This window comes from Enhydra lutris, unplaced genomic scaffold (assembly GCF_002288905.1).
Source record: "Enhydra lutris kenyoni isolate GAN:26980312 unplaced genomic scaffold, ASM228890v2 scaffoldscaffold10, whole genome shotgun sequence".
NCBI classification, from domain to species: Eukaryota; Metazoa; Chordata; class Mammalia; order Carnivora; family Mustelidae; genus Enhydra; species Enhydra lutris.
This window is the reverse complement of record NW_019154094.1, coordinates 15,735,930-15,758,165: the sequence shown is the minus strand read 5'-3', so window position 1 is coordinate 15,758,165 and position 22,236 is coordinate 15,735,930. Positions and strand designations below refer to the sequence as shown.

Genomic DNA, 22,236 nt, shown 5'->3' with positions numbered 1-22,236 from the left:
CTCCTTTTACTCCCTCCCCCAGCCTCCCAATATCCCAGGGCACCCAGGGCAAATTGTACCCCAACATATAAATCCACCTACATCTGGCCTCCAGAAAGCTCCAGAAATGCTAGAGGGAATAATCACACATAAAACATAGAACACAGGAGCACAATCCCTGGTGTGAATTTGAAAACCTAAAAAGCTCTGAAAAATTACCGCATCATTGAGAACATATTTGGTGGCATGGTATGACCTGAATTGATCTGATACATCTCACTGGATATGTATACCTTTTGCAGCCAAAAATACTAATGAGTATGATCACTAAGGCTGCCCCAGACTTTTCTGGGTATTATATATAATCTACCTTCAGTGCTCTGCCTTAGCTTTCTAAAATCCAAAAAATAGCAATTCCAAAACCCATCTGGCCCCAAAGGGTCTCAGATGAAAGATTATGGACTTAGATATACACTGCGGTTCTGTCCACCAGACCATGGGCTTCATAAGCATTGGTTCATTAATCCTTCCAGTTGTGCCACTGGCCCCATTTGTAGTTCCATTTTACAGATTGGGAAAGTAAAGCACAGAGATTAAGGGTTATGACCTTCCTCCCAAGGATTTAGAAGCCTGAAAGATGGGTAAGGGCTTTCAAGAACCAAAAGCTCGAACAGGTCTGCTGCGTGGCTGCCCCTCCTACAACCCAGACCACTGGGGTTGATGGTGGACCTCCACGGTCCCAGGCCTGCTCTCCAAAAATTCCACTTGCCAGCAAAATCCATAAGTCCTAGATGATGGTGAGCCCAACTCCAGGAAGGCCCGTCTTCCCGAGATCCTGGAGATGCTGGCGTGGACAGGTTCCCTTTGTTTTTACTGCCCCTACAGCTACATTGCCTCATCGTAGGACCTTGGGCAAGTCACATAACATCTCTGAGCCTCAGCCTCCTCCATAAAGTTGCGAGGGAAATCCTTCTTACTTCACAGGGTTGTCATGGGCATACAGCAGGTGCTCAGTGAATGGGAAGCATGGCTGTTCCTGGAGGGCCCCCTGACTCATCGCGATCCCCTGTTCTTGCAGCTTCACGCCCTGAGCGCAGGCATCAAGGCCATGACGTCAGACTTGTGCCTCCAGGGTTCCGAGCTGTGCCGCCGAGCCTGCGGCGGCCACGGCTACTCGAAGCTGAGCGGCCTGCCCTCTCTGGTCACCAGAGTGACAGCCTCCTGCACCTACGAGGGTGACAACACTGTACTCTACCTGCAGACGGCCAGGTAAGGCCCCTGCGTGGGCTGAAGCAGCGCCCGAGGCCGTCGGCGGGGGCGGGCACCGGGCGGCGCCGAGCGAGCGGAGGCCAGCGCAGTCTCCAGTCCACCCTGAGCTTTCGGTAGAGGGAACAGGAGCACAGCTTTCCCTTGCTTCACAGCCTTCAGGGGCTCCCCACAGCTCACGGGAAAACGCCACGCTGCACCTGCCCCACCGGGTTCCTGCGGCCTGCCCCGCCCCTGGCCCCGCCTCCCTTCCCACGTGCTCTCTCTCTCCCTCGTGCTCCCCCTGCCCCACGGGCTCCCGCTTCGTGCTCTCCCTTCCCCAGCTGGACCCGGTTCCTGTTTCCCATCACAGGCTCCCGGAGCTTCCCTACCCCGAGACCTCTGCCCCAGCCTGCTGGACCTGCTGGTCCTCTCAGCCCTCAGGTCCCGGCTTAGCTGCCCGCCCCGACTGAACACGCCAGGCCTGCACTGAGCCAGGCCTGCACTGAGCGAGGGGCTGTTCTCTGTGAGCCCGAGTTTTGAGGGGCTTGCTCACCGCGGGTCCCTGGGTTTAGCACGGGGCTTGCCCGCAGAGCCTCCCACGTGAGAGGCAGGAAGAGAGGCAGCATTTGCCTCCCCGCAAAGTGGAGGATTCTGTTCATTCTCTTCTGCTGGGGGGCGGCTCAGACTGACAAGGCCTTTCCCGTCCCTAGAGTATTATGGGAGGTTTTCTCAAATGATAAGGGGGCTACAGTATCTTATTTAGACGTGCAGTGCCCCACCATTATAGGAGCATTACAAATATTTCCAGTTTTCACAAACCTTCTATCAAGTGACTGTTATCCCCATCTAGAGATGGAGAAACTGAGGCCAAGGGAGATGAGGTAACTTGGACCAGCCAGAGGTCTTCTGTAGAGCTGCCCTGGAAATCCAGGGTTGGCTGAGCCCAGAGCCTTTAACCACTGGGTCGTCAGAGGAAAGAAGCTGAGAGTCACCTGTAATTCTCCACTCATGTTAGCATTCTTACCCCTGTCCTTTCTCAAGCAAGAAAATTGGATTTCTGCCATCACTGTACAGTTGAGCACGAATCCCCAAATCCCAAGATCCTAACCAGGAGAAAGGATTCTGTTTGCTCAGGTACCAAAAGGGTTTACATTCTGGATCTGAGTGTCTTCACAGCTCCGCAGCTCCAGCCTCCTTTCCCTACGGAAGAGACTACAGCCCCTCGGGGTGCGTTTTCCCGAGGGCCTCACAGCAGGCCGGCTCAGGGGGCTCTGGAGTGAGCATGCCCATGGGAGGGGCAGGAGCCTGCATGGCCCCAGTTCTCCTGTAGGGAGTATAAGACTGCGTGTTTTCCCCACTGCTTACCCGCTTCCCCCGCCCCCACCCCCAGGTTTCTAGTGAAAAACTTCCTGCAAGCTCATGCGATCCCAGGCTCCACACAGAAGTCTCTCCCTCCGTCTGTTGCATACCTGACTGCACCCTACCTGGCCAGGTGCCCAGCCCAGAAAGCAGCTGACTTCCTCCACCCAAAGCTCTACACCACGGCCTGGGCACACGTGGCAGCCAGGTGAGCAAGAAATTGGCCATTCCACCTGGGGGCAGGCTCCTTCCCACACTAGGGCCTTTGGAGCAGGCTGGGTGAGCATTCGTGGATACTCCTCTGAGAACAACCCCCCCCCTCCCCAACCTCGGTCCTCTCGGTTCCTGCCACCATGGGCAGAGAAGGGGAAGCCACATCCATGAGCCACCATCACTTCCCCATCCTGGCCGAGCTGGTAGAAGGACATCAGCCCTCTGGCCAGTGCAAGGAAATTCTTTTTTTTTTTTTTTAAAGAAATTTTTTTAAAAAGATTTATTTATTGAAGAGTGAGAGAGTGAGAGCATGAGCAGGGCAGGGGCAGAGAGAGAAGCAGACTCCCCACTGAGCAGTGGCTTGCTCCTAGGACCGAGACCATGACCTGAGCTGAAGTCAGCAGCTCAACCAACTGAGCCGCCCAGGCGCCCTGAACTTTTTCTATCTTTAGGCGCTTACTGTGATTTGCAGTGCAATGAATGTGCCCATTTGTAAATACCACAAATCTATCAGTATGTAAATACTGATAAATAATAAATACCAATACTGTATTTAAAATATCCCACAAACTGGGGCACCTGGGTGGCTCAGTGGGTTAAAGCCTCTGCCTTCGGCTCGGGTCATGTCTCAGGGTCCTGGGATCGAGCCCCGAGTTGGGCTCTCTGCTCGGTGGGGAGCCTGCTCTGCCCCCCCCCACCGCCTGCCTCTCTGCCTACTTGTGATCTCTGCCTGTTAAATAAATAAAATATTTTTTAAAAAATAGAAATTTAAAAATAAAACACCAAAACAAGCTGGAAGAAATATTATCAGTATATGAAAAGAGGTCTTATACCCCTACATGTGGTCGAAAGGATGGCTAATAATTATTTCAAGATCACAAGCAACTTTGGACATCCATTTATTTATTCCACAAATACTAAGTGCCTACAGGGCACCAGGCACTATTCCAGGCATTTTAGATTTATCAGGAAACCAGTCGCAAAAAGCCCAGGCCTCACAGAACTAATGTTTTAGTTGGGGGAGGTGGTGAGTGCCCAGTAAGGCTTCTCAGGGTAGTTAAAATGCCATTATATTGATTTTTGCTTGGAATTCGATGTGACATCTGTTTATCTACTCCCTGACAAGTAAGAAAAATAAATGTTGCTTAATAAACAGTGTGTTTTGCGTAGAAATTCCAAGGGTCATGAGTGGATGGGCAGGGAATAGAAAATAAAAGAATAAAGGTTACGTACATGGCAAATGACCGACTTAGTGGTTGGGGGACAAGAGTTTGTTTAGTTTTCTTTTCTAGCCTTTTAAGGTCCCTTAGGTAGAACCTGGAATAGGCCGGATGACTGACAGGTGTCAGTAGCCTTTACAGGAAAACCATTGTCCTTGCTCAGCCACAGAAGGCAGTCAAGGGATGGCGTGGAAACCCTGGCATAAGGTGGCGTCTGCATTAGAAAGGAGGGTCAGTGCCCGTCCCAGAGCCCTGAGGCTTTCCAGCTCCGAGGTTAGGACAGCTCTACCCCTTACTAACTGTGTGACCCCAGACCAGTTAAGTGAGCCAATCTGGGACTCAGCTTTCCCCGTTGTAAATTGGGAATGCCTAGCCTTACAAGGGTTAGAGAGATAATGTATAGTCACCATTTAGCTTTGCAACACAAACCAATGGTCAATCAATGGGAATAACTGCATTTCTACTTCTGAGGGATCCCCAGGTAGCCTGAGACCAGACTCCATCAGTGTCCTTCCCACTCAGTCAGAAAGTGGAACCTTCTTTTTTTTCCTCTGGCCTTCAGGCTCATAAAGGAATCAGCGCATCACCTAGAGACTCTGATGCAATCTGGGGCTGACTGGGATAAGGCATGGAACCAGACCACGGTCATACACCTCCAGACTGCTAAGGTGAGCTGCCCCTCAGCTGAAGCGCCAGCTGAAAGGGACCTGTTTGTTTCCCCAGCAGACCACCACGCTGAGAAAATCTGAGCTCTGCCATTATTCCCCAGCCCTGCTCCGTGGCTGCCCTCATTTCACTTCCAAGGCTTTCGTCCAGGGTATTTTAATTAAAGGACTTAACTCCAAAGCAATCTTGCTGACAGCTCTTAGGGAAAACTGTAATGAGGCAGTGTTACTGGATTTGCTTCAGGTTGTTCAAATATTTCCTCCCAGATAGAAAAGCAGGTCAAGTCTCCCTTTAGCCCCACAGGCAAGCCTTAGATGTCTGATTCAATTTCTACTATGTTTTGTGTTTGTGCATAATTCACATTCAGTCAGCAAATATTTGAGCACCCGCTCAACACCAGGCATGTGTTGGGGGCTGGGGCCTCCATGGTGCCCTTACACCCAGTGCCATCAAGGCAGCACTGTGATGGGGAGACACAGGCTACCGTGGGATCCCAGAGAGGTGCAGCTCTTACCCGGCGTGAGGATCCTAAAGGCTTCCCAGAAGGGACATAGAGGCCAGAACTTCAAGGAGGAGCTGAAATTAGCCAGGCAAAGGGTAGATGCTGTGGTTTGGGAAACAAAGGTTTCCTGGCAAAGGGAACAGCAGGTGGAAAAGGAAGAGGCAAGAAAAGGCACGGTGCTTGAAGAAATGCAAATCCTCCCAAGGAGGAGCTCAAGGAGGAAGACTGAACCCAGGAGAAGAAGGCAGTTAGGGGATGGGGAAAGATAGGCAAGGCCTGGGACCTTCTGCCTCACTGTGAGCAGTTTGGTTTTGTTCTCATTGCCATGGGAAGCCTTGGCCGACTTTGTATCATGGGAGTGAGGTGATCAGAGTTTCACCGTAGAAGAATCATGCAGGCTGCCTGGGGAGCAATGGACTGGAGGCTGGAAGCCAGTTAGGAGCAAGCAGCAGCAGTCTGGTCAAGGGCTGAGGATGGTCCCGACCATGACCTTGGCAGAGGGCATGGAGAAGAGTGGGTGGATACAGACATATTAAGGGGGTAGGAGATAGCGACAGGCTTCTTAGAGTAGTGGGCTGGGAAAGAGGTTGAGTCCTGAGCTCTAGCTTAGGCAGCTGAGACTCTGGCCCTACCTACAGCTGGAAAACCAAGATGAATGCTCGGATCCTCAAGCAACGGGCCCAGGAACTGGCAGGAGAGTCCGAGGAGAGCTTTGTAACGCCCTCACTGCACAGGCTGGGCATGAGCGCCCCCTGGTGACTTGCCCCCTCTACCACAGCAGCTGGTGCTGGTCTTACCCCGGCCACCATCCTCCAGGCTGTGTCCACCGCAGGAGCACTGCCTGCTGTGCTAAATGTCCTATCAACACAGGGGAGGGTGAGCCAAGGCTGTGTTCTCACCAGACAAGCACAAAAGGAACCCCAGCTGCCCATGATGCATCCATTTTCCAAACCTGTGCTCTGCCTTCCAGTGGAGTGGACCCTGCATGCCAGGGTTACCTCATTTAGTACATACCACCCTGGGGGAGAGAGCAGCATAATCTCCATTTTAAGGATGAGGAACCAGAACTCAAAAGAATTAAGTCCCAGAAGTAGAAAATAGTTAAGATGCTTTGCTTTCCTTTCCCTCACAGAGGCAAGCTGTGTCCTCAGGGAGCCACTATGTGTAAGGGAGGGAGGTGATCCCTGAGTTCTAGGGTTACTGAGGGTAGAGAGTTCCACCAGCCTAGAGGAGAAGAGCAAGTCCCTTCTCCTCCAGCCATTGTAAGCTGAAGAAGAGTGGCTTCCAGGGGAGATGGTGCCCAAGCTGACTCTCCGAAGTCAGAAGGGGCAGGGAAATCTGCAATTTCTGAGCTTCGTGCTTTGGAAGAACTATCTACTCTACAGAACTCTTAAGCTCCCACCAAGTCCCATCTAGAAACCATAAAAATGCAGGTAGAGAGTGAGCAACACAAGGGGAGTGGGAACAGTGGCAGAGTGGTGGCCTAAGTTCTGTTCCCAGCTCTGTGCATGACCGGCTTCTCTATGTGACCTCCAGTGTCCTTCCTTCTCTAGGCTGTAACTTCCCAGTCTGTAAAACAAAGGGGCATGAAAAAGGCCTTTAGGTTCTGACAAGTTCTGGTCCTATTATCTGAGACCCTGCTCTGGAGAGAGGTCTGTCCCTAGGGCCACGGGAGCAAATGCTGGTCCTCATTCTAATCCAGCCTTGGTCTCTCATGGCTTTGGCAACGCAGGGGAGTGGTGAAGAGTACAGACGCTTAACAAGGAGATGGACTATTTTGGTGTGGATCTTGTTACTACCACTTGCTAGCCAGGTGACCTTGGGCAAGGAAGTTAATCCCTCAATGCCTCAGTCTCCTCATCTACAAAATGGAGCCAATCATAGTACCTACCTTTTAGGATTATTATGGAGATTAAATGAGTTAATACATGTAAAATGTAAAATGCACCTAGCATATAAATGCTACACATCCCACCCCACACACCAAACTAGTCAGGAGGCAAGGTTTAAACCAACACACAAAAAGTAGATAGAGTTCATTGCATTTGGAGCATGGTGCCAAAGTTCAGCTCACCCGGTCACCGGAACAGAAGCCACAGAGGCCAAGGCCCTTGAGCAGCTTTTTCTCACTCCACTCCACAGCCCGGGGCCCTGAGAGTTTAAGGATGTGGTCCTCAGATGAGAAAAGGGAAGCCGGGTCTGTCTGACTCAGCATGGGCAGCAACGCACATCTGCTCCCCTTCTGCACCCAACTGCTGCGAACCCAGTGTGGTTGTGAGCACACCAGGTCCATGTGGCAGAGTGTGTCGTTAGCCCCCATGTGAGACCTCCATGGGAAAGGCAGATCCTTTCCAAGTGAGAAACCTGATGGGCTCACTTTCCTGTTGAAGACTTTGGTGGCTCTCCGACCCCCACGGAAAGAAATCCCAACTGATGTGATCTGTTGTGGGTCTCGGGAGTGAATGGTCAAGAAAGAATTCTTGAGCCATTTTCGGTGCAAAAAAGGTGGTTTTATTAAAGCCCAGGGGCAGGACCAGTGAGCAAAAAGAGCTACCCTGGGAGTATGAGGAGCAATTGATTACATACATTTAAACTGGGAGGGGTAGAGACAAAAGGAGTTTCCAAAAGGATTTTCATACATTCGAGAAGACTTACTGGATCCTGGAGGCCCAGTTATTGTCAAGCTAAGGTGTTTTTTTCCCTCTAGCAAGGCATTAACATGAAGACAGTTCAGTTGTGCAGTTCAGTTCCTGGAGGAATGTCATACTCTGTCTGTCTCAAGTATTTGTCAGTGGGCTGCAAGTTAGAGGAAAATTTCATCTTATCTACATTTCTTTTGCCTTTGTTCCCCACTTCCCCAGCCATGTGGATCACAGCCCTTCACTGGCATGGGGCTATGTGGGGGGGCAGCCTCACCACTGCAGGTAGGTCATTGCCTCACTGTGCCCCAGGAGGCACCCCCAGCAGACTGGGTCAGCCTCCTGCGAGCACAGTCCAGTGCGCACGCAATAACCCCGGCCCTGTCCTTGCCCCTTGTCAGACTTCTTTGAACCCTCCAGACAGTCTAAGCCTTGTTACTTAAGGCATTACTGGGAAGCTACCTGGAAATTTGCATTTTCAAGAGATGCTCAGCTGATCTGTATGCACATAAACATTTGAGAAGAGTTTTGTTTGCTTGCCTTTTCTCCCTCCCCCCAATGGAATTCATATACCTAACCTGATAACAATAATGTGCATTTGTCTTGGGGAGAAGGGGAATATTCAAAAATATTCAACAACCAGCAGGGAGGCTCAGACTAATCAGAAAGCACTACAGGCCTAACGGAAGCAGGGGCCTGAAAGCCTCCTGCTGGGTCAGGCATTCATCCTTTATATGCAGAGCTGTGGGGAGGAGGGGGTCCCAGGGAAGGATCCCGGCTTGACAGAGAGGGGAGTCTCACTAGGTTGAGGGCTGTGGTCACTTACCAAGTGGAACTACTGACAAAGCCAGACTGTTGGGTATGGGTGAACTAACAGCCCTGCTTACCTTGCAGAGTTTACTTTCTAGCTGGGATACATTTTATGTCCATCATGTACATCTACTTTCTTACCCCAAGACACACAAAAGCACACACACACACACCCCGCTGCCGTGAACACGGCAAACGACAAACAGCTGTTTTCTTCAGAAATGTGGTGCCGTCCTCCACTGTCTCCAGGCCAGCCTCCAATACCCCTGTATTCTTTGTACTTTCAAACCTCCTTGAAATTTCCCCAAACAAAATCAGGACGCTACCAAGTCCCAGAGCCCACAAGCCCCCAACCGGAGCACATGTGCGAACACATATTCACACGCACACACACACCTCCATGGGGACCCGTGGTGAGCTCGGGGGGGGGGGGGGCACGTGGCCACAGCGACCTCACCCCAGCAGTCTTGCCCAGCTTCCAAGATGACTTCTGGAGTCAGAAATCAGAAGCTGATGGATCTTCGTGTCTTTTAGGCACACTGCTACTATATCAGTGTGAAGAGCTTTACAGAAACTCTGGAGAAACTGGAAAACAAACCAGCGGTTCAGCAGGTGCTCAAACGCCTCTGTGACCTCTATGCTCTGCACAGCATCCTGACTAACGCTGCTGACTTTCTCCATGATGGCTTCCTGTCTGGGGCCCAAGTAGATGCGATGAGAACCGGCTACCTGGAGCTGCTCGGCCTCATCCGGTGAGTGGCTGGCCCCCAGACCCTCAGATTGTGCTAATCTTCAGAGAAGAGCCCCACACCCTTAGTTCCCTTCCCACTCCGAAACCTGGCACTCCAGGACCTTGCTAAACAGGGTCCCGCAGAAGCAGCAACCACCCTGGAGAGCACAGTTACCTCAATGTAAAGCGTGATAGATTAATGAAAGGAAAAAAATGAAAAAACAATTAGAAATAAAAATGCTTAAAAACAAATAATCGCCACCAAATACTCTTCAACACTGTAAAGGAAATAAGGAGAGTATCTAAAGGAAGCATCCCACCGTATTCATAGTATGCACAGATAATATTAATGAGTCTTCTTCATAGCTCGTATTTAAGGAACACATATATGTGCCAGGCATTATGCCAAAAGCTTTCACATGCATCATCTCACTTAATCCTTACAGCCTTCTGAAATGAACACTATTAATCTCCCCATTTTACTGGGGAGGAAATTCAGGCTGAGGGGAGGAAGTACCTTGCCCCAGGTCTCAGAATCAGCCAGGGGAGATCAGGGGGCACTCTGGGGCCTGACCTGAGAATATGCTCTTCAACTGTGTTAAAGTTAAGGTGGGCAATTATGTTTCAAATATATCCTTGTCTTTTTGAATGGGCTGAGGCAAACCCTTACTAAGTGGGCTAAACTTACTTTAATCCTTGCTCAGCTTCATGATGATTTTTTTTTAAAAACCCGGTCTTCGAACACAGATTCAAAAAGCAATAATACAAACAGTTCTTAAATGCACGCAGTTCAGGGTCATGACCTACTAATGCGGCCCTTCCATTCTGTTACATTGTATATAATCTAGAGGATCACTTTAAAAACATTGAAATCAAAGCCCCAACCTGAACACAGCACTGGAAGAAACAAACAAAACAGGGTAGGCACTGTTGTCTCTAGGATAAAAATGGGCTACTTGAGAGTGCAACCTTTTCTGAGAAAATAGGATGACTGTTTCATGTGGGGTGGTATCATGTGTGTGTGTGTGTGTGTGTGTGTGTGTGTGACTTTTCCCCTAGAACCTCCAATAGTTCACACTATCTATAAGACTAAGATGATAAAAAAGGCCAATAAACTACTTGTTACAAAGTTTTTTTAAAAAATCTAGATCAAATTATTTTTATTTCTAACAACATGCAACATGCTACAGACCATTTATGAGTCCATATAAGCACCTAACAGATATTCAGTGGTCAGCAAATGTTCAATTAAACCATCAAAAACTGTCAAAAATACATTTTTTACAAGTATGGCCCAGGTATTAAACTTTTCCTAATAGAGAGAATCCAGTGGTGAGAACCATTAATAGCAGAACTGAGTATTACACAGGTCAAGCTCAAGTGTACCTAATTCTGAAATGCTTGGCGTTTTATTATTTTTTTAAGATTTACTTATTTAGGGACGCCTGGGTGGCTCAGTGGGTTAAAGCCTCTGTCTTCGGCTCAGGTCATGAACCCAGGGTCTTGGGATCTAGCCGCGCATCAGGAGCCTGCTTCCTCCTCTCTCTCTGCCTGCCTCTGTCTACTTATGATCTCTGTCAAATAAATAAATAAAATCTTAAAAAAAAAAAAAGATTTACTTATTTATCTGAGAGACAGAGAGAGAGTCTGAGTAGGGCATGGGCACTGAGGGAGAAGGAAAGAGAGAGAATCTTCAAGTAGACTCCTGCTGAGCACAAAGCCCAAGGCACAGGGCTCTGAGATCATGATCTGAGCCACAGTTAAGAGTCAGGGGCTTAACCCTCTAAGTCACTGGGCACCCATGAAATGCTCCGCATTTCAAAGCGTATGAAGTCAGTAAGATTCTAGCCTGATTGACAGAGATGAAACACAAAATATCACCCTAACACCTCAGAAGCATGATTTTTTAAATCTGCAACAGCATTTCTAGGTGCTTACCTTGGTGCCAGAGACTTACAACTTAAGACCAACAGCACTGACACAAACAGGCAACTTATGCATGCATCTAACCCACAAACTGATTTACGCACATTATGGTTCTTTTTTTTTTTTTTTTTAAGATTTTATTGATTATTTGACAGAGAGAGAGAGATCATAAGTAGGCAGAGAGGCAGGTGGTGGAGGGGGGTCAGCAGGCTCCCCACCAAGCAGAGAGCCCAATGTGGGGCTCGACCCCTGGACCCTGAGACCATGACCCAAGCCGAAGGCAGATGCTTAACCCACTGAGCCACCCAGGTGCCCCCATGTTATGTTATGGTTCTTAAGTAACCTTCCTATCACTGCAAGGGTGTTAGGTATGTAACAGACATCGTGCGTGTAACAGTTCTGTGTCACAGTTCCCTCCCTTGATTACTTAGTATCACCCTCTGATTTCTGAGATGACAAATGAAGGATGGCACACTATTTCATGTGACACTAAGAACCAGCTCTCTGTGTAACGGTAATTAACTGACCCACAGTTAACAGTTATTTAAGGGGTCGTAAAATCTCAGGTGGAGGACAGACAGGTGAAGACAGCAGACTGACCATATACATTTACTTTTGTTCCCTCCTGAAACCCCATGAAAATACCAGCAAATGGATTAAAATCTTTTTAAAGGTATAAATTGACAAAAAGAAAAAACAAGGGATGGGTGCCTGGGTGGCTCAGTTGGTTCAGTGACTGCTTTCGGCTCAGGTCATGATCCTGGAGTCCCAGTATTGGGTCCCACATCGGGCTCCCTGCTCAGCAGGGAGTCTGCTTCTCCCTTTGACCCCTCCCCCCTTCTCATGCTCTCTTTCAGTCTCTCTCTCAAATAAATAACTAAACAAAAATTTTAAAAAGAGAAAAAAAAAAAAAAACTGGGGAGGAAACGTGAAAATAAGAAAGTAGATGGACAGTGACTTAGCAGATCTGAGAAAAACTGGATCACAAACCAGGAGTGGGAAACAAGTTATACCAAAGAACCCCAAGAACTAACAGCACTGTGTACGTCTGGCAATCAGGGTGAAGGTAAGACCCACAGGAGGGGCTGAAAGTCTATTTCAGAAGGAGCTGAACTCCTAGCTCCCCTCCTTCTCTGCAAGCAGTTTTGAGATTCTCTGACTCTCTGACACAGATGGTCTGTGGGCCAGGGAACATCGAGCATAGTTGAGAATGAGGCTACCCACAGAAAACAGGGGCCTGGATAAATGTTTATAGGCTAAGTGCTAACCTAAGCCCCCTCCCTCAGCCCTCTTTCCCCTGGGTTCCAGAAAACTGGCAGCCAGGCCAGTAGCTACAGGAAGACGATAGCATGCTCCTTCTCTGGAGACTCTGAACAGCCCAAAGGAGACAAAACTGAAGATACTGACACACGGGTCCCCCCAGTTCACCCCATAGTGAATCCCACACATTGACAAGCATGCCCAGACTTGTAATCAGCTAGCTAGTGCCCCACTCTTAGCTATGATTAGACACCTGGGGGGGGGAACCCCTGACATAAAAGAGACCCCAACAAGCAAGAATGAAACAAAATGGACTGCACAAGAGAATCTTCAGGGAAAAGGAATCTTTTTAAAAAGATGAGTAATATCCTTAAAGAGTTAGGAGGAGATACAGCAATCACAAAATAAGATTTCTTAAAAAGTAATATTCAGGGGGAAAAAAAAAAGATGTCTGTGAAACCAGAAAACGATAGTGGAAATGAAAAACTCAGCGGAAGGACCGGAAGAGAAAGTTACATAAATCTCACAGAAAAGAAACCAAAAAGACAAAAAGATAAAAATTAGAAAAGATAAAAATAGTAAGAAGACTGATCTTATCTGTCCATCATCTGAAAAAGAGGTCTAGAAAGGGCAGACAGAGAAAATAGAAGGGAACAAACCATTATCAGAATAATTCAAGAAAATACTCCTCAAATGAAGAGCACAAGTTTCAGACTGAAAAGGCCATGGGTGTTTACAGACTAGAGGAGACAAATACACACGGAAAAAATAAGTCAAGCATACAGTGTGCAAAATGGTAAGTAAATGCTATGAAGAAAAGGAAAGCAGGGAAGGGGATCAGGAATGCTGGGAGTGCAAAGCAGGGTGGGGGGCGGGGGACTGTAGTTTTCTTTTATTTTTTAAGGATTTTACTTTTAATCTCTATGCCAAAGGCAGGGCCCAAACTCACAACCCCAAGATTAAGAGTCACCCTCTACTGACTGAGCCAGCCAGGTTCCCCAGGGACTATAGTTTTAAATAAGTCAGATAAGGCCTCTCAGGGAGGGTGATGTTTGAGGAAAGATCTCAAGGGGTGGGGACAGGAGAGAAGCCATGGGGTTGGCTGGGAAAGGAGCACCCCAGGCAGAGAAGTACAAACGCTGGAGGCGAGAGCATGCTTCGCGCCTCCACCCAGAGAACAGACAACAGTGACTGAGGTGGAGGAAGGACAGCAGAGGTCAGAGAGTTTAGGGTGTACCGGGCCAGGGGCGAAAGGGGGTGGAGATCATCGCAAAGACTTAAGATGTTGGCTCTTACTTTGTGTGAGAGTGGGAGGGTTTTCAGTATTTCAATCATCTGATGAATTTTTCTAAAGGATCATTCCAGCTGCCATATTAAGAAGTGACTGGGCAAGGTGGGGGGGTGGATAAAAAGCAGGGAGCCCAGCTCGGAGGTTACCTCAGTAATCCATGGGAAAGATGATGCTGGGTTAGACTAGGTGATAGCACTGGAGGTAGTGGGAAATGGCTGAAGTTTGGGTGTATTTTGAAGGTAGAACGGGATTTGCTGACAGATCAGATGTGGGGTGTAAGCGACGGAGAGCAGCACAGGTTTTTGGCCAGGACAGAGTTGCCATTCGCTATAAATGCACCAGGTTTGGGCAGGATGTGCAAAAGGTGTAGAAGATCAGGAGTTTGGCTTTGAACATGTTCACTTTGAAGAGCCTGTTAGAAATCAAGTAAGATGTTAATAAGCAGGTAAGTGAGACGGGAGAGATAAATTTGGAAGTCATTAGCATATCGCTGGTATTTAAAGCCCTCAGAAGGATATCACACGGAGTGACTGTAAAAGACAAGTACTCACATGGAGTACTGAGTCTTGGGACCCTCCAAAGAGGAGGAGAGGAGGTGGCCCTGCCAAGGGCTATTTCAGTGGAGTGGTGGAAGTGAAAACCTGAACGGATCTAGTCTAGGAGAACAGGTGGAGAAGAAAAAATAGCAAAGCATAAACAAGAACAACACTTTTAAGGAGTTTTATCATAAAGGGGAGCCAAGATCTGGAGTAGATGATGGAGAGGGAAAAATAGACTCAAAAGTTTGTTTTCAAGATGGGAAATAGGAAAGCACGTGTGTATCTGAAAATGATCCAGTGGAGAAAGATTTTGACATTGTAGAGGAAAGGCAAGAGAATTTCTAGAATGTTCTCTAGTAGGCAAGAGGGGAAGGCATCTAATGGACGAGGAAGGACTGACGTGAGCTGGGCACTTGAAAGCGTACCTATACTAAAAACAGAGAAAGCATGCAGAAATACATGGGTGAGAACTTGTGGCTAGGCTCTTACTGAGTCTATTTTATCAGTGAAATGGAACCAAAAGTCATCTAAGTAAGAGAGATGGGGAGGCGGGTAGTGTGGATTTAAGATTCAGAGAGAAGGTGTGAAATAATCATCTAAGAGAATGGGAGTGTAAAGGCATGAGAGCAATGTCGTACGATCGCTAGGCAGCAGGAAGGGAGTTACATACACCACTTGGAACTGGTTTCCCAGCCACCTATAGCTACAAAGGCACAGAGTCAGTAAAAAACCGCTGAATCTGTTTTTGAGGGAGTAAATGTAACAGACCAGGCATTTCACTGAATAAGGAAGGAAGGGAGGCCACCAGGAGGATGAGGGACATGAAGTAAGTGGTGGGTGTGGATAGGGTCAAAGAAGTGCGAACAGCCTGAAATGGAAATGCTCTCACAGTGATGGTGAAGGATCACCCAGAGAAGATGACAACAGGTAGGTACAGTATCCCAGTCAGCTCAACTGCTTTGGGTGTGAACAATGGCAGTGTTATGCTTTAGATCCTTTCCTTAAAAAAGGAAGAGAAGCATGTGAACATTTGTTTAAAATACCTCATTCAATAGGCTAAAATAAAACATATTTCGTTGAATGAAAAAGAAAAAGAAGGTGGGGGAGCTATCAGAGTCAGAACTCTAGAGGGAGTAAGCTAAAAGGGCCGGAGCCAGCAACAGGAAGACACCCCACATCTCCATCCCAGAAAAGGTGCCTATGTGGAGGACTGAGACCTGGGGAGGGCTCCTGCCGGGGAGTGACAGCGCAACAGGATCAGCGGAGAAGATCCCAGAATGTTGAGGCCACATTGTAGAGGAACATTCATGTAAGCAATGAAATCACTAAGGATGATGACAGAGGAAATGGGGGAGAGAAGCAGCAGACCAGGAGGTACATCACGAATGGAGAGACCTGGTAGGGACACAGCTCAGCTGTGAGCAGGATACATAAAGTCACCATCATACACACACATACAGCCATCACAGTGGAAGCCCCTAATGCAAGTCTGACTCATAACTATACTAGGAGCAGGAAGGCCGAGGAGAAGCAATGCCAGGGCTGGGGCAGGGCGGGGGGGGGGTTGGGAAGAAAGGATGACATATAGGGGTGAAGGTAGGGGACCAAAAACATATCCTTATCTTTTTGTAATGGAGAATTGACAGATAATATCTAAAACGGAACAATCCAGAAGTGGCAATCCGAACAAGATAGAGACATTCAAAATATATCAGCTTAAAGACTGAAACGGATTCCAGGGGTGGGGGAAGTAGAAGGGAGACAGGGAGGTGCTGATTTTAAGTAGCAGGCCTTGAAGATTGCTGGAGTCTATACTTGTGTAGAGAACAGATCAAAAATCAAAACTTCTAAAAAAATTTAAAGCTGAGTTGTTAAAAAGTGAATAATGATCAAGTCTCTAATTAGGTGTTGTTATTCACCATCCCTGATTAATTAAATTCATAAGAGCAATCTAAAATACTCACAAACTCTTGTTTTCTCTTACAGGAAGGATGCCATCTTGTTAACTGATGCCTTTGACTTCACGGATCCCAGTTTAAATTCAGCACTTGGCTGTTACGATGGAAATGTCTATGAACGTCTGTTCCACTGGGCTCAGAAGTCACCGACCAATACTCAGGTAGTTGAGTAGAACACATTATAAATTATGTAAGAGAGCAGAGAACAAGCAGTGAATTCACCTCCATGTTTTCTCATTTTAATTGATCCCCATTAGATTGGAAATTGCTTGGCATAGCATGTCTGTTGAAAATATTTTGAGAATACATAAAAGAAACCAGGAGTGGGGATATGGCCCGGCAGGAACAGAGTCGACTGTAATCAGCAAAAGGCATTGCTCAGAATTTGGTAAAGGGAACGGGGAGGAAGATCCAGGCTCTAAGTCATGGCTTGACATACCCAAGGGCATATAAACATAGTGGCAGACTGGCTTTTAAATAACAAAAATAAATCATTGCAGTGATTTAACCATCTTATTTTCGGCCTTTTAACTCTTAGTTTTGTGTTGATAAAAATGGGTACTCAGGGGATAGGAGCTTGGGATGTGGGGGAGCACTCTCAGATCTGACCATCTGCTGGAGACACCTCCTTTCTCTGCATCGAGGAACACAGCCCCAGGAACAAAGAAGGCTGCTGCAGGGCCATCGGCAGCCCAGGAGAGCCGTATAAATGACCATTATGAGGGTTATGGCAAAAAGACCCCCAGCTGTCCTAAGAGAGAATACCAGAACTCTGTGTCATTGACAGGAGAGGGGAGGACTCCTAAAATCCTAACGATCGAGGGCCCGCATCACAGACCCTCTGCTCTAAGCCTCACTGGAAAAGGTTATGAATGTCAATGACTCCAATTACTGGAGTAAAGAAATAAACCCTATTTTTAGAGTGTGGTAAGCCACCTTTAATAGCAGATTTTATACAGATGATCAAAACAAAGATAATCTATAGATACGCAACAGATTATTTTAAGCTCTATAGTGCAAATATGTTACTCAGGGAAGCCTACTCTTTTACCCCTTAGGTCAAATTTCAGAAAAGGTGTCTTAACGCCTCATAAAATTGGCAACTCTCAGACTTTCATTCACACTTAGCGTGGTGTTAGACTTGCTCTTCACATTTTGCATCCTGTCATACCTCATAGCTTAATCTACCACGATTATCTAAAATTAGAACACAACTGGTCACCTCCAAGATGCTTGTCAGAAGGCCAATCCATTTTGGCCACTCCCCGTCTCCAGGGAGGCATCCTTTTAACCTGACAAGAAAATAGAAAGAACTCACCTAGAGAAAGGTTGATACATTTACCGCTTCATACAGTCAAGCTACTTCTGGCGTTTTACTTTTTCTAATAATTAGATCTCCCTGCTTTCTACTGTTTAAATCCTGGCGTGAAACAGCAGACCTCCTACTCCAGGTGAGCTCCTGTGGTCTAAGGATAACTGTATTATGCCCTTTGATGCGCCGGCGAGAAACCGAGCCTGCCGTACACCTGCCAGCAAATGCTGATCTATCTAGCTCAGACCTGCTTAACTAGCAATACGAGGAGGAAACATGCCAGTTCTGATTCCTCATCTTCGCTAAAGAACATAGGGAGTGCCTTGGTTTGTCTTGTTGTTTTTTACACTTTGTGTCTCCTCTTTATTTATTTTTTAAAGATTTTATTTATTTATTTGACAGACAGAAATCACAAGTAGGCAGAGAGGCAGGCGGAGAGGGAGGAGTGGGGAAGCAGGCTCCTCGCTGAGCGGAGAGCCCGATGCGGGGCTTGATCCCAGGACCCTGAGATCATGACCTGAGCCGAAGGCAGAGGCTTTAACCCACTGAGCCACCCAGGCGCCCCTCCTCTTTACTTTGAAAGCACTGAATCTGGATACTGTATGAGGGCAGGTTTATGGAAATGAGGGACATGACTGGTCCATGGCATCAACAGACCTGGTAAAATGTTGATGTATTTCATCCCATTCACTTCTGTTTTTCCTTTTCTCCTGCTACTTGACTGTGAACAAGGAGGGAGTCTTCCTCTTCCTAAGTCCAGGATCTGTCTCAGAGTAGACACTTTCTATTTATGGAATAAATGAACACAGTTTTATAATCCTCACAGCGGGCCGGAGAACCTGCTGTAGACACCGTAGGTGCTTTAGACTTCCTGCCCATTGTGGCTTACGTCACTTGGCTAAAAGGGGGCCAGGTATAGCAGTGTGGCTCTTCCACGCACAGTAATTTGGGCATGTGAGGTTATCAGTGACCTTGGGGAATTGTTGCCAGTTAGTTAAAATGGCAGTCGGTTGACCACTGACATAGAGCCACATAATCTTCTATCACTGGCTTCTTGAGAGTCTACCGAAATAGCACTTTTAATGTATGTATTTCTAATCTGCTATAGATAATTCTGAAGCTGCAATGAGACATTTTCCCCCTTCATTTGCGCTAGTAGAAAAAGGCACGTGACAGGTATTTCAAGTAAATTAAAACAACAGCTACGTTAAAACACGCCTTGAAGACACAACATTACAAACGGGAATATACTTCATCAACATTTTCTACCAAAAGAAAAGTGCTATGCTAAGTTAAATGTCTTAACTTAAACTCAAACCGGGGCAGGTTGAGTGTTGAGCTCTATCCCTAGATAGGACGATCTGCTTTCTCATAGTTTCCTCTAGCCATGGTGTGTTTTCTGGCTTTTTTCCTGAGCTGGGTGCTATTTCAAGCCAGATTCTCCAAAGGAATCGCAAAAGGCTGTTCCTGTTCCCGACGTGAATTCATATTTAAGCGATTACCTATAGATGCAAACAGCGCAAGAATCACTGAGGATTTCAAAACAAGAATCCTATATCCCCTAGGTATTCTACTGTAAAATTTGTCCAAGTAGCTGCTAGAAGCATTAAACATACCTACTGATTCATTCAGTCAGTCGGTCATTCAGTAAATATTTATTGAGCATATGCTATATGCCAGAAACTATTCTATGTACTAAGGCTACAGTGGAGAACAAAAGAATCATAGATCCTGTCTTCGATGAGGAGCTTCAAGTTTTAGCCAAGACAGGCGAAAAGTTTAACAAACAAGTTAACATAAAAGATGAGGCTAGAACTGTAAAGGAAAGAATCAAGACACACAGTAATGAACAATGGGGACTAACCTACTCTGACATAGAATCTTGATTACCTTAGGCCACCTTCTGATTCCTTGCTTTGTGGTTAATGTTCAATTTCAAAGAACCTCAAAAAGTCAAGCATTTTATTTGTATTAAATTCCAAAAGCAAATGATAAGCTGTTTCTTAGTTGGCCACCTGCATCCACAATTTAAAATCTGCATGAGAAAAGGAAGGATGCCCTTTGGAAAAAATGTTTCTCCATATGTTCACACAAAATGCCTTTAAAAAATAATTTTTAAAATTAAGAATCTTATGTAATGTTACTTTTTTGAAACTAAAAACTTAATTTGAAGGTAGAAGTCATTAATCCCAGCAGAAATAATGTCCTAACGATGCACTTTTTTCTACAAATAGGGGAACCCTGCCTATGAGAAATACTTAAGACCGCTATTACAAAGCTGGAAATCCAAGCTGTGAAGTCATCAACGGCATTCAAGAGGCACCACTGTGTGATAATGGTACTATGGCATATACAGCATTAAATTTCAAAGTATGCTTCACATACACATTATATATTTCAAAGTGCATATATATATTGTTTTTAAGATTTTTTTTAAATTTTATTTATTTATTTGACAGAGAGTGAGCACAGGCAGATAGAGTGGCAGGCAGAGGCAGAGGGAGAAGCAGGCTCCCCGCCGAGCAAGGAGCCCGATGCAGGACTCGATCCCAGGAGGCTGGGATCATGACCTGAGCCGAAGGCAGCTGCTCAACCAACTGAGCCACCCAGGCATCCCAATATATATATTGTTTTTAAAGTAAGCTCTAGGGACACCTGGCTGGCTCAGTCAGTTAAGCATCTGCCTTTGACTAAGGTCATGATTTTGGGGGTCTTGTGGTCCTAGGATGGAGCCCTGCATTGGGCTCCCAGCTCTGGGGAGTCTGCCTCTCCCTCTGTCCCCCACTCCTGCTGTCTCTCTCTCTCTAATGAATAAATAAAATCTTTAAGGAAAAAAAACCCAAAACAATAAAGTAAGCCGATACCCAACGTGGGGCTGGAATTTACAATCCCAAGATCAAGAATTATATACTCTACCAACTCAGCCAGCCAGGCACCCCCTCAAGTATTTATTTTTTTAAAGAGTGGGTCATTATCTGCGTGGACTGATAAAACATCTATGATTTACTTCAAGATAATCCATGAAAGGAAAAGAGGAGACCCAATAGCTGAAGACAGTGGGTCCAGGGGTGTTTGCACTATTCGACTTCTGAGTATGTCTGAAATTTCCCATGATAAAAAACAGTAGTGCTATCCATTTGTTGCATCTATTTAGTAAAACTGAAGAATTTTACTTTAGATCTAAAGTCAACAGATTCATCAGTTATCACTTATGTTTAATTTAGCACACATTTATCCAAGGGTTTAAAAGAACATACACAATTCTCCAAACGTGCTTGTACTTGGAGTAATCTAAATAAAATGCAGAGCCCTGAGAATACCACTGAGTATCGATTTTTGAAAATCAACTATTTCGTAGTGAAAATTATTTAAAATTTTCTTAAAAAGACATAACTGTTTCAAATTACCCAAATATAATCAAACTACATTTTTCATATTGCACAAGTGAATAAAACACTCAAAATTAAATGCCACCAGACAAATTAAATTGCAAAAAATCTCAGCTGGCTACTTTTCCTAATTTACTCATAAAAATAACCATTTAGCTGTTAATAAATTTTTTCCTTTTTTTTTTTTTTTTTTAAATAGCCTCCACACCCAGCATGGAACCCAACTCAGGGCTCAAACCCACGACCCTGAAATCAAGACGTGACCTGAAATCAAAAGCCAGATGCTCAACAACCGACTGAGCCACCAAGGGGCCCCTCAGTTGTTAATAAATCTGAGAAAATTTACCAAAACAAACTTCTCTCCAGTAAATCGAGCAAGGAACAGACCCCGTAAGATTTTAACTTTTAAAACCCTAGAACAGCTATTATTCCCATTTCCACATCAATTTTCAACACAAGTCACTTTGTCTTGCCTCTACTTCCGCCAACTCAACACATAAGTGGCTGGATAATTTTTGGTCGGGGGGGGCTCTAATCAATTTGAAGTATGAGACGGTTTTCTAAAAAGATAACCTCACACTAGCACATTCACTGAAATCACGGCAACCTGCCAAGAGAATGAAGGGATTTTAGTTTGAAGATGGCTAAAGATGGTTTAGTTGAAGATCGTGAAAACGGGGAAATTACAGGTTTCTAGATGCTGGTCATTTGTCAGATCTTTTTTTTTTTTTTTTTTTTTTTAAGATTTTATTTATTTGATGGAGAGAGACACAGTGAGAGAAGGAACACAGCAGGGGGAGTGGGAGAGGCAGAAGCAGGCCTCCCACAGAGGAGGGAGCCCAATGTGGGGCTCGATCCCAGGACCCTGGGATCATGACCTGAGCCAAAGGCAGAGGCCTAACAACTGAGCCGCCCAGGCACGCCAGTCATTTGTCAAATCTTAAAATAAATTTTCAGAGACATGGGCCAAAATGGATGTAGGTAAGTGTTCTCATCCTCCTTTCAGAGCAAGAATCTCAGAATCTTCTCTGAAGAGGAGAAAAGGAGTGACCTGCTCGAGGGCACACAGCCTCAGAACTCTAGTCTTCCCTTAGAAAACAGGAAAAGAAATTACATGACTTCCCTTTATAAGGTGTTCTCGAAAACTAGGAAGTCTCACTATAGTTACATAATCCTTCCTGTAACTTCCAAGAAA

General features: G+C 46.2%; 1 protein-coding gene across 1 annotated transcript in view; it reads left to right on the top strand.

Moving 5' to 3' along the window:
- Positions 1-21,365, top strand: part of LOC111144181 (acyl-CoA oxidase 2) — a 29,607-nt gene extending 8,242 nt beyond the window's left edge. Inside the window, exons 9-15 of the mRNA XM_022498372.1 lie at positions 1,058-1,248; positions 2,618-2,794; positions 4,582-4,687; positions 9,171-9,388; positions 16,369-16,501; positions 19,887-19,990; positions 21,241-21,365. Coding sequence (XP_022354080.1) covers positions 1,058-1,248; positions 2,618-2,794; positions 4,582-4,687; positions 9,171-9,388; positions 16,369-16,501; positions 19,887-19,949 — 888 coding nt within the window. The 3' untranslated portion in view covers positions 19,950-19,990; positions 21,241-21,365. The remainder of the gene's footprint in view (positions 1-1,057; positions 1,249-2,617; positions 2,795-4,581; positions 4,688-9,170; positions 9,389-16,368; positions 16,502-19,886; positions 19,991-21,240) is intronic.
- Positions 21,366-22,236: the final 871 nt, after the last annotated feature.